Source organism: Spinacia oleracea, chromosome 6 (genome assembly GCF_020520425.1).
Source record: "Spinacia oleracea cultivar Varoflay chromosome 6, BTI_SOV_V1, whole genome shotgun sequence".
NCBI classification, from domain to species: Eukaryota; Viridiplantae; Streptophyta; class Magnoliopsida; order Caryophyllales; family Amaranthaceae; genus Spinacia; species Spinacia oleracea.
This window is the reverse complement of record NC_079492.1, coordinates 83,319,080-83,332,105: the sequence shown is the minus strand read 5'-3', so window position 1 is coordinate 83,332,105 and position 13,026 is coordinate 83,319,080. Positions and strand designations below refer to the sequence as shown.

The window sequence follows — 13,026 nt, the reverse complement described above, 5'->3', positions numbered from 1 at the left end:
CCACCTTTACCACCCAACGTCTTTTATTGGGCCCAACACGTCATAAACCTATTGTCGTCGGTAATATATCCCTACGTGGAAGTACTCTCTCTAGATGTATTCAGTCATCATCATCAATTCATCACCATCTCGATGATTTTTTCACCAGTTATCGGTCACTTAAGCCCAATAAAAGTCGTTGGGTAGTAAAGGTGGGATTATTAAAAAATATGTCGTAGGTGGGATTAATAAAAGAAAACCGGCCAAAGGTTGGATTAATATTACCAAATTTTCCTAAGAAAAAAGGGGGAAAGACAACTGTATTAACTAATGTTAATTTAGATTTGAATGTGTCGGCGCTAGCTAAATCTTCACATTTGGCACCAACCCTCTCTTAGATCTACAAACTTGCTTAATTTGATTGCACTTATTATTACCCAACCACATTTACCAAAATTTACAGCTCCATTGATCATAGAAACACCAAAAACACACAAAAAGACATCGACATTTCAACAAAACATCGCCATTACACCACCTTAAATTTTCACAAGTCAAACAATTACATTAATCCCATTAAATCAAACAATTACATTGTAATTATTCGAATTTCATAAACTGATTTTGGTTAAAAATGGGGGAAGAAAAAGGGTCGAAAGGAGGCTGTTGTGGTTGGATTTTGGTGTTGATAGTTGCGGCATTCATTGTTGCAGGTTTAGTGGTGGCATTTAGATCAAAATTCCACCATTCCGATAAACCCGAACCCATCCCGGGTCCACCGGGTGCCATTGTTACTAAATATTCCGATGCCCTCAAACTTGCTATGCAGTTTTTTGATGTCCAAAAAGGTATATTTTTTATTTTTATTTTGAAGCAAGTCAATTTTTTTGTTTTTTTTTAACGAATTTGTTTGATCAAACTGTATCATACATTGCAAATTTAAAATGGGGTTTCTGTTATTTTATTGGTTAGTGATTTAGTAATGTAATTGGGACTCGGAATCTCCCATTTGATCAGTTGTTAGTTGTTTTTCAAATGTAGAGAGAACCACATAGGCAAATGATGTAGAAGGGATTCAATGCTGGTATCACCCTTTTTGTGGAAATTTCATTGTTAGGCTAGCTACAGAAATTATACTACTAGTTGATTCCTGATTGTGGACCTGAATCTAAATTTTGATACTAGTGGTTTAAACAAATGCCAATTTGAAAGTATTATTATTGAGATGTTTTTGTATCTTTTAATCAATAATTAGATTTGAGATGTAAATATGATTTTGTCTAAGAGGACTAAGTGTAGTTTCTGGATCTAGTTTGAGGAGTGTACTGATTCTTTGATCTTGCAGCTGGTAAGTTGGAAGATAACAAGATATCATGGAGAGGCAATTCCGCTACAGATGATGGGAGTGAGGCAAAGCTAGACCTCTCAAAAGGGTTGTATGATGCTGGTGACCACATAAAGTTTGGGTTCCCAATGGCCTTCACTGCAACTGTATTGTCGTGGGCTATTCTCGAGTATGGGGATCAAATGGCTGCCACAAAGCAGCTTCAACCTGCTCAAGAGAACCTCAAGTGGATCACCGACTATCTTGTCAATGCTCACCCTAGAGATAATGTCCTCTACATTCAGGTTATTTTGAGTTCTTGTCTCACCTACAGTCTCTTTAAGTTGTTTGTAGTGTAACTCTCGCTATAGATCAAACTATAGTTGGGAATTTTTGCTATACATTCTTGGATCGAAATGGTATTCATTAGTTTTCTTTACCTCGCTCCCCTTCTATATGTTACAGCAGTTCTTGATCATAGGAGGTTGAATGAGAATGGCTGATTACTTTGTGACTGATTTATTAATTAGTTAGTTAATCTGTATGCATGTGGTTGGTAGGTTAGATAGTTATGATTAATGTGCAAAAGCTGATAAAATAGTGGTTTTATTCTGTTTGATGAAAATGAGAAATCTGAAAGCTGTAACATTCCTGTTGATGAATTCCAGGTTGGTGATCCTGAACTGGATCATAAATGCTGGGAAAGGCCTGAAACTATGACTGGGGAAAGGCCGCTTACACAAGTGAATATTTCTACACCTGGAACAGAAGTTGCAGCAGAAACAGCAGCAGCTATGGCAGCAGCATCCCTTGTGTTTAAGTCGAGTGACGCTACCTATTCAAGCACTCTTTTGAAGCATGCTAAACAACTTTTTGACTTTGCTGACAAGTACAAAGGTTCTTACAGTGAAAACATTCCCGAAGTTGCAACTTATTATAACTCCACAGGTTTTGGAGACGAGCTCTTGTGGTCTGCAAGCTGGCTGTATCACGCAACCAAAGATGACACTTATTTGGAATATGTGAATGAGAATGGGAAAGAATTTGCTAACTTCGGAAGTCCATCCTGGTTTAGTTGGGATAATAAACTTGCAGGAACTCAGGTGAGTCAATTTGTTAACATTACATACAGGGAACTGAAATTTACATGCTTTGCTTTAACCGCTTAACTGCAAGATATGAGTATCATATCCTGTTTAAACCACCTCTGTACAAGTCGTATGAAATTCCATGTGAGTGAGTAGACATATCACCCATTATTTTAACCTGTCATATTTAAGGATTCTACAAGATTTTGATTAATTAACTATTGTATTAACTAAATCCCTCCTACCTCTTCCCTATTCATTCTAAAAAATAGCATCCTTCAGGACATTTTAAAATAGGATATGTGACTGTTTATTTCAAAAGGAGGGACAGGGGAGTACTTAACAAATGATGGCAAGCGTAAATGACTATATTGCTCTCATTTTTTATTTTTATTTTTTTGCGATGAATTACTCATGGTTATACCCTAACATATTCAACTTGTCAAGTAGCACTCTCTAGTTTTAATGTATATAATGTTTATACTTTATAGTAGAAAACTGCAGAGCTACTCTGCTTTATCTGAAGCCAATTGGTAAAAGGTACACCCGGTTGTATGTAGTTTTACATGCAACCGGGTAGATTTGGTTTTAAACCCCTCAAAAAGCACAATTTTATAGTTTAAATGACATTTTTACAGGTTAAAGTACATTTTTATGGCTTAAAAGCAGATACATTTCAAAAGAACACATTGTTAGTACAAAAGAACATACGGCGCGAAGAATTTGAGAGGATATGTAAACTGATATTGGTTGCTCACCTTTTAAGTTTAGGTTTTTTCCCAATTGGAAGAAGATATTCAATATCAAAATATTTGAAAAACATATGTGCATTAAAATTGTAAAAATGTGTTTTTAAACTGAAAACTGTGCTTTTAAACTGAAAAATGTGCTTTTTTTGAGGGATTAGAAAATACAAAATGATCCGGTTGCATGTAGAGCTACATGCAACCGGGTGTACCTAATAATTTGTGATCTGAAGCTGTACTGAAGAAGAAATCGAAACGGTTATCAAAAATGTGATTTGTATCAGTTGATCTTGTAAATTATTGAGGTTTGGATGATAGCATAGATTTTCAAAGGTGTTCTAGCACCTATACCTAACAACTACTAATGCCTTTAACATGAGGGGTTTCACCTTTAAAACTAAGTGAGAAACAGAAAAAGAGCAAGTGTATCGGTTATCCGAAGTAGTTTTTTCACATGCATTAAAAAGGAAGTATGTTTTATCATTTAAAATGGAGGATATATACAATCTGACTTCTTATTTATCTAAGTTCTTTTCCCCATATGTGCCACATATTGACTTCATATGAAATGGAGCATCAGTTAGATCCATGTTGAATACCTTGTGGCTTTAATATGCCAAGCGATGGATTTAACCATAAACAAATTCTAATCAGCATGACAGCATTACCTTATAATGATTAGGGCTGATGGTTTTTGACAATCTGTTTATTGTTCTGCAGGTACTACTGTCTAGGGTCAATCTTTTTTCTTCAAAGGATCTATCCAGTTCTGCAAACTCTGGCCTTCTGATGTATAGGAAAACCGCTGAGGCTGTGATGTGTGGCCTCATACCAAAATCTCCAACAGCAACATCTAGCAGAACAGATGGTAATTTGTTTGATGTCCGTCTTTGTCCCCACTCCCTGCCTAACAGAAACAGAAAATTAACTCATTCTTACTCCTATGGTTAAGTCATTGTTCCTCAGCTTGAATGGCTTTCATGATTTACTTGTTTAGATTTTTTAATCAATAATTAAAGTTATTAATTGCCTGTTTCCTTGTCGATTAAGGTGGCTGTCTTACTATCAAATATTGTAGTACAAAACTACAAATGAGTGAAAACCTTATTTGAGGGTCATGAAGTGATGAATGGTACAATCGTGTTGTCTTCATTTCAACCTATCCATTTTTCTAGCTGTAGGCCATAAGGGTATAAGCTATAGTCCTATAGGAAATAGGTATCTTAAACATGAAATAAACACTATTGTTTGCTATAGTAGATCATATGCATGCTTTATTCTTGTTGTCCAGTGCCTTGTTAATATGTGTGTAAAACTACCTGCTACTGCAAGTTCTCTTGTTAAATAAGTTGTTTCGTCCTTTGGAATGCTAATCCAGGTGGTCTTATATGGGTAAGTGAGTGGAATGCACTTCAGCATCCGGTCGCAGCTGCATTTTTGGCTGTTATCTACAGTGATTACATGCTTTCATCTAGAACAGCAAGGATATCTTGCGATGGACATTCCTATAAACCATCAGATCTTCGAAAGTTTGCCCTCTCACAGGTGTGTGTGCTTCCTTTGACTGCTAATTAGACAGACATTGGAGAAATCCCATATTTATTGGTCCACTTTCTCTTGTTTTGGCAGGCTGATTATGTGTTGGGAAACAATCCAATGAAAATGAGCTTTCTTGTGGGTTATGGGGATAATTATCCACAATATGTGCACCATAGAGGAGCTTCAATCCCAGCAAATTCAAAAACTGGGTGTGAAGATGGATTTATTTGGCTAAATTCTACAAAACCCAACCCAAATGTTGCTGTTGGAGCACTTGTTGGAGGGCCCTTCTTGAATGAAACGTTTATTGATAATCGAAATAACTCGATGCAAACAGAACCGAGCACGTATAACAGTGCCCTTATTGTCGGCCTCTTATCGGGTTTGGTCACAACTTCTTCAGTAGTTCCATCTTTTACATCAAGTTAAAGCCAAAACTATAAACTACATCATTATTGTATCTAAGCTGTATTTTTTATTGTCCATATCTAGTTATCTACGTAGGTATCGTCGCTTTTGTCATCATAGTGCAATGATTAGATGTGTTTAATTAAACAAACCAGCCATGGTGTGTACGGACTACGGAGTAGTTATTAGATGTCAACTTCTGTGTTTGATGTGTGGATTGGATTCAACATGGCTACAGAGATGCACCAAGATTGTTGTAGACTGCTTTTTGGTTTAAGGTCTATGAGTGTGTATCAGGAAATACAACAGTGATTTCTACTTAATTATTTCATCTTCTCGAATTAAACTTGATTGCGAAATATCGAATTAAATGTGTTTGATTGTTTGAGCTCAAGTATTGGAATGAAACTAAACTTATCTCACCCAAATAAATAAATAATGTCAATTCTAAAAGTCCTATCCCTATTTGCTTTACGTTCTTTTAAACTACCACGTATCCTTTGTACTTTTACACTGTACAAAGTATTTTTTAACACAATATATATGAATGTGCCTTTTCGAGGGTTAATATACAAAATTATACGATTATCAGTAGTTATACATGCAACCGAATCGTTTTGTATTTTTAACCCTAAAAAGCGCTTTTTAAAAGCTTAAAAGAACTATTTTTCATATTAAAATCACTTTTTATTTTACAGTTTAAAACCGTATTTCTAGTCTTATAAATATAAGCACAAGACATCAGATAGGAGGGAGTTTTACGTGTCACGTAGTACACTGTAATAACATACTCTGTATTTAATAGTATAAGTTGTTGTATTTAGGCCGGAGATGATCTAAGATTCAAAGAGACTACACAACAAACTTGTTTAATCGAAGATTGAAAAGGAACATTATTGCATCGTGACAAAGAACATGAAGTTGATAATAAAAAGTCCCACAAAATTTTTTGCATGTGAGAAAAGAGAAGAAAGGCACATCCAAAATTTATTGGTCCAAATAAATTATGGCTAGGAATCGTGTGGCAATGTGACATTGCCTATCTAACAAAGCTGATTACAAAATGTTTTATGCATTTCAGAGTTTTACGGCCCGTTTGGTAGCCGGTAATAAACGGTGGGTATGGGAATAAATCCTAGTGTTATTTGGAAAGAAATTAACATCATAAAGTACATGGTAATGAAATTTTGTCTCAAGCTTGGTGTTTTTCTTCATAGATTTGCATTCCCATCTAATACCACTCCCCAAATGGTAATGGATGGTAATGGAAATTTGTAAAGAAAAAGAGATAATTTTGAGTGAATTAGCATTACCACCGGAATAGATATTGAATTTCCTTACAAGTTTGCATACAAATTCATTCCCATTGATACCATTTATGGCCGGCTACCAAGCTGGCCGTGAAGGTATACTCGTTGGAAGTTCTAGTTGGGAAAACCAAAGATAATTGTCTACTGTGTGGTTCTATAAAGTTACATATGCTGATATGTATATCGGGCCTATTAGTAGTATGATTGGTTCCAATTCAGACATTCTCCATTCTTTTTTACTAATACGGAATAATAAATAAGTTGAACAGAAATTCGAGCTTAACTTATTTTGTTTTCCATCTTCCTCTTAAAAGAAATGGACCGAGAATGGAGGAAAGTACTAGCTAAAACAAGGAAAGAACATGACCCTTATTTCAAATTTACCATCGTGGGAATTAAACAAATTATTAGCTGTATGAATTGTATTCGGTGGATAACTGAAAAGTATAATTTATCATTAACAAAATCAATCTAGATCTCATAATGTAAAGTTATATATCAATTTTCATATACTATAATCAAGTCTATAATACTACCCATAAACTATCTTAAGACTTAAAAAAAAGCATATATCATGGGGATGTAACAAATATGGGCATATGGCCCCTAAATCTATGAACAATTGCGTATTGTTACACTTTCCCCCAAAATGACAAATGTAATTCTATATTGCACAATTTGGTCGTTAAATATTTTAGTTTTAAACTATACTAAAGACGATTTGTTCAGTGACACGTGATTTCACTTGATTGGTTGTTGAAATCAACGAGAGATTTCTGACTTGGTTGTACCATATCCTAGCTGCTGCTCCTTCTCCCACCTTAGTTTTGGCGTTTCATCGTGGTGGTTTGGAACGTAGTCCTGGACATTTGCACGTCTTTCATTTAGATAATATTTACAAATATACCTTTAATCTGTTACACAAATATTGCACAATTTTATTTTTTACACTATTTATACTAGATCTTTGGTCACCTTTTGTGATCCATATATAACTAAACAAAATTATTGTTATATATACTACCTCCGTTCCTTAATGTTCTTTACGCTTACTATTTGCACAAACTCCAATGCAATATTTAACCACTTATATATCCATTTCCGTATGTGAAAAAATTATTAAAATTTGATATTTTGAAAATACATAACGAGACCAATCTAACAAGATCTTACATGATAACATTTTGATGTATATAACAATGAGAATCTACGGTCAAAGTTTTCATACTTTGGACACATATTCCAAAGCGTAAAGAACATTAAGGAACGGAGGTAGTATATGGACTCTTGTTAGTTTGTATCGATATATATTTTTTTAAATATCAACTTTTTATAACTTTTTATAATTTGAGATATTTAAAGTCAAATAATGTGTTGAAAAAATTACTATTTAAGGAACGGAGGTTGTATATATTCCAATACTAGCTACTATTTAAGACCTTGTCAAAAAAAAAAAAAAAAAAAAAAAATTTAAGTCAAATAATCTTTTTTTTATGTTTGTTGGATTTGTTGTTAATTTTGGTATGTCTCTAAAATTTTGTTCCATTATCAAAGGTGAACATGAGACTAGAAAATATTGTGCCCAGATATGATCTAAGTGTTGATTTAATTTAGGGTGTTACCTGAAGCTTGGACATTAGTTCTTGGGCAGTAGGGGCAGAAACAATAATAGTACGGGCAGCTGGAGCAATGAAACCCTCGTCAACAGCCTTGTCGATGAAGGACAATAATGAGTTATAGTACCCATCAACGTTTAGCAACCCAACCTGTTGCAAAACTATACCAATAAGTTGTTTTTCATAGGATAAGTTGATAACATGAGTACGTAATCAAGTTCAAGTTTCATTTTTACGAGTACCAGATTAACTGGAACTTGCCTTGATCAAACCAAATAAAATTTACATTCAAACACAAGTTATATATCCTCAATACCTTCCAAGCTTCTTGATATCAAACACGTACATCCTAATTAACTTGCTAATTTATTGATTAATGAAATATTCACTCGTATATGATACGTTGATTGATGAAGTACTCAATGATATCACGATGCTATGCATCACATCACCTTTTTTTTTATTCCCCTCTATTATTTTCCTAACCAAGTGGAGCACTAACGAACACCTTAACAAAAACAACGTTTTCTTTGCAAAATAAATAGTGCATACACAAATTAAGTACAATATAATCGATTATAACTACATATAAAATAACCGAAATTTGGTCTAATTAGGAGTTGAGTACATTTATTATTCAAGTATAAAAAAGTAAAATGGTGGAATTGAAAGTACCGGCTTATCATGAATTCCTAGTTGAGCCCAAGTGATAACTTCCAGCAATTCTTCCAAAGTGCCATAACCTCCTGCATTTATATCAAGAGATCATCTTAAGAATTCAATAGTAACAAAAGCATTCGCCAGTGATAAAATATAGATATATCTAAGAATTGAATGCAACGTACTCATCAAGAATCAAGATGGTCTTAATTATTATTAAATTGACGCAAATAATACCTGGTAAAGCAATGAAAGCATCAGCTTGGCGAGCCATTTCTGCTTTGCGTTGATGCATACCAGATACAACTCTCACTTCCCCCACTGTTTCACCAGTTATCTGACCGATATATAAAAAACCACCACTTTAATCTCACTAATATTTACTTTACCTTAACCAATTTATGTCACCTTGATAATAATTACGGAGTAACATAAATATTCTACAGTAGATGATTGTGATTTGTGAATACAAGAAAAACAATCTATCTATTGTGTCACATGCAAAGCATTATCGATCCATGTGTGAATAAGGACAACCTGAGCTTTCTAAGTCCTTGTCAAGCCAATTCATTTCTTTAACTTTACAATTTTAATATTTTTGTTAATAAGGTTTATAGTACCACATTATTTAACGTTAATGTCCTTGTTTTAGTACGTCTCCACTTTCACTATCCCATGAATTCGATCATTTTCTCTATGCAACATTTGATAATTAAAATATGACAATTCATGTGTCATGATGTTTAACACGTAAATTAATGAAAAACATTTTCTCCGATTGTTCAAACAGTGATACAGAGTATAGTATAAGAATTTCCGTCAAAATTGTAATACTTTGAAGAAATAACAATATAAACATGTTCAGTATTACCATTGGTATCTCACCTTGCCAGTTGCCACTAAGTGAGCTATAGTGTAGAACAAAAAAAAATGAATTGCAACAAAATATTACATAACATATCTAATAATTCATTTTTTTAAGTTTAAAAATTATCCGTGGGGGTTTGTTTAACTAAAGCCATAAAGGGTTGAACTTGGTTTTTACCTCTTTACGCATAAGGGTCTTCGGAATTACTCTGCACATCAAAGAATAATAAAGTTAATTGATGACATATTTAATTTCAAATTACAAAATGAGAGTATATGTTGTCATTAACGGCTACTAATATATAAAATTTGAATATGGAGTTACTGTTTTAAGAAAAATAGTTTCTAATAGTTAATTAGTTTTGTACTTTTGTTAGATCCACCCTAGCTAATTTTGCAAATCTTAGAAAGATCAATAGAGTCTATATTTTAATCAAAACTAGATTAGATCCCGTGCATGCACGAATTTTGATCATTTTTTTTTCACAAAATATTTAAATGAATATCTCATAAACTACTGTATAGTTATAACATTTTTAACATACTCCTTTAAATTTATTCATCTAATAAGCATATTTAAAATGCTAATGTGGTAATTTGACTAAAATATTGAGTGATATATTTTCCATGATTAATATAGCGATTTGACTAAAATATTACCAATTTAGAATAATTATTATTATGTTGTATCTATTATTGCCATAATCTATAAACTAAATTTTGTTTCCATACATAAATAGTTTATCAAAAAAAGGTAGAGAATAAAAATAAAATAAAACAGATACATTTTTTTAGGAAAGTGTTTTTTGGCGGGAAAAAATCGCACCAGGAATTGACATGTGTCATTCCTAATGTCTCTTTTAATATATAGTAATAGATTTCATACTATAATCCGTTTCAGGAAACATGATCGATACTCATATCACTACACTAATGCTACGTACTATGATTCTGTCTATGAATATGCTACATACAAATAAATTCTAAACTCGTAAAGGAGAAATATATGTTGTATATAAAATCATAAAAGATGAGCAACAATATTTAACTACGCTCTTGTATACGCCTTTCATTTTTATTTGTTCTTCTTAACTTGACTTTTTTATCTCACAAAAAGATTCTAAATAAGAAAAACAAAATAATACGAAGAAAGTACAAAATATTTAGTCACTCTAATGACATAAAAGCTGTTTATTAACTTTGACTTTTAATTGATTTGGAGCAACTAATGTTCAGTAAACGGTTACGCTCATTTTTTTTTTATATTTTTGGTGTTAGCACCCGATTCGCTCTTAGGGTTAATCCAGATTCGGGGTGAGTTCTGGGTGGATAGGTTTCAATCCCCTCCCAAATGTAGTTGCGGGGCATCAAACACGAGTTCTCCCTACCAAGTTCAGCCCCAATCACCACTGAACCAAACAGGCAATTGGTACGATTAGCTCATTTTGATGAGTATATTTTTAATAAGTAAATGGTAATCACGTACCCCAATACATGACGACCTCCATTATAAACCGCTTGAGAAACCATACCCATCAACCCAATGCTTCCTCCGCCGTAAACCAAGTCTATTTTCCTTTCAATCTGCACGACACAACACAATACACGTCATTATAAACACAAAAGGTCTTATATTTTTATTATTATTGATTTTTTATTAGATTGTATTTTAATCTAGTGAGTAAGACCATAAATTTGGACGAAGAGAGTATTAAAAAGCCGTGTTATGACACTTCTCTTACATAAACCCAACGCACAAATTCTTGTTTATAAGGGTTGTACAGTAAATATTGTACACCAGAGTAAAAGTTAACTCAAAATATTTAAAAGTTAAGCTTATATATGTAAAAGTTATCCATTTTTTAGTGATAAATTTTTTCATTTTATTAAAACTTATTTCTTCAAAATTATTAATAATGTATAAAATTAATCATTTAACTATTTAAAATGTTTATCTATCAACGTGTTTTCTTATGAATATAAAAGTTAATCCAAACTATGTTAAAGTTACAAAAAAATGGGTAAAAGTTATTTTGGTGTACAATAAATTTATTGTGCACCTAGTGCGCGCAAGACCTTTTGAACCCAATGTCACCACCAAGGTATTACATTGGAATGTCTTACGAAACTTTGAATAACCCAAAATAAACCACGATGACATATTATATAAAAAACAAAAGAATGTGTATGATTAATTAGTGGTATACGCTTCCCTCAGAAAAATAAAAAAAATAAATAAATAGTATTATACGCACTGAGTGACGCAATAAAGAAGAAGATGATGAAAGAATAAAGAAAGGAATATACCAGTTGGTTAGCAAGCTGAAGAGCAGCAACACGGAAGCTAGGGTTCTTCCCGGCGCTACTACCACAAAACACACATATTCGCTTAAACCTCGACGAACTGCCCGATAACTTCTTCATCATCATCATACTCGCTAACATTTCCGGATTTTGATCGTTTTCCATTAGTAGATCGAAAAGTATCTATAATGGTATATTTTGCTTATTTTGGTTATATTTTTGTTCTAAGTTCGTACAATAAATGGCCTGGGTTGAATATTTGGTTTGGGAATAAAGAAAAGATAATTAAGATGATGTGGGGTGTTTGTTTTTTTGGGTGTTAGTGTTTGTTGGTACAAAACAAAGGTTCACTAGAGAGAAAAAAAAAAGGGGGTGTTTGGTTTACTTCTACTTGAGTATACTAATGTAGTACTACTTTCCTTTTTATATCACAAAAACATTCATCATTCTACACACGTCTCTATAGTTATCATCTCGTGGAGTTTGGAGTATTAGATCTATAATATTATTTAATCATATAGTACTTTGTATCTGGTTATTATTTATTCATTATTTTGATATTCAAACATGAGATTTATTTAATTTTGTCATAGTAGTACTAGTGATACTCCAATGTTTTTCTCTTCTAATAAGAGAGGGTAGGACCCTTTGAGAAAAGGTGGATGATGTTGGTGTGGGATGAAGACCAAGGGGAGACGGTGGATCTAAATGTAATATTCACTACAACAAATTGTACTATTAACGACGGGAAATCTCATCGTTAAAGGTCAATAATTGTTGATTAACGACGGGATTCTCCGTCGCGAACCCGTCATAAAAGGGGGCCGTCGTTAATGGAAAATCCCGTCGCTAACCCGTCGTAAAACATATTTGCGGCGGTTTTTCCCATCTTTGTTGGGTTGTTATCCCCGTCGCAAAAGCCCTATTACGATGGGACTTTTACCAGTCGTTATTAGGTTGTCATGAAAGATATAAATTTTCATGAAAGATATTAATTAATGCAAAGCAGCTCTCAAACTAGAGTTCTGCAAATACCACTTTGTAACACCCTAATAATTCCTTGCTTTTTATAAAACATTTTTCGACTTAAAACACAGGAATTACCAAGATATTACCGCCACCGTGATAACGGCTAAGGCTATTTACCAGAATTACGCAGCGGAATTAACTAACTTTTAAAACATA

The 13,026-nt window shown here is 33.3% G+C and overlaps 2 protein-coding genes across 3 annotated transcripts; one reads left to right on the top strand and one right to left on the bottom strand.

The window, feature by feature from the left end:
* The first annotated feature begins 282 nt into the window (after positions 1 to 282).
* On the top strand, positions 283 to 5,443 carry LOC110796990 (endoglucanase 2). Its single transcript, XM_022002082.2, has 6 exons — positions 283 to 827; positions 1,325 to 1,608; positions 1,972 to 2,406; positions 3,858 to 4,005; positions 4,516 to 4,682; positions 4,767 to 5,443. The coding sequence occupies exons 1-6, from the start codon at positions 614 to 616 to the stop codon at positions 5,103 to 5,105; spliced, it is 1,587 nt and encodes a 528-aa protein (XP_021857774.1). The 5' UTR covers positions 283 to 613; the 3' UTR covers positions 5,106 to 5,443.
* A 1,385-nt stretch (positions 5,444 to 6,828) lies between these two features.
* LOC110796989 (probable cytokinin riboside 5'-monophosphate phosphoribohydrolase LOGL10) lies at positions 6,829 to 12,249 on the bottom strand. 2 transcript variants are annotated; one of them, XM_022002081.2, is made up of 7 exons: positions 11,845 to 12,245; positions 11,024 to 11,121; positions 9,716 to 9,746; positions 8,908 to 9,007; positions 8,686 to 8,756; positions 8,017 to 8,160; positions 6,829 to 7,255 (listed from the first exon to the last, which is right to left on the bottom strand). In XM_022002081.2, exons 1-7 carry the CDS (start codon positions 12,004 to 12,006, stop codon positions 7,157 to 7,159), a joined length of 705 nt encoding a protein of 234 aa, XP_021857773.2. In that variant the 5' UTR covers positions 12,007 to 12,245; the 3' UTR covers positions 6,829 to 7,156. The 2 variants fall into 2 exon arrangements, with proteins under 2 accessions (XP_021857773.2, XP_056689055.1); XM_056833077.1 differs by having other exon boundaries at positions 7,171 to 7,308; positions 11,845 to 12,249.
* Between the last annotated feature and the right edge of the window lie 777 nt (positions 12,250 to 13,026).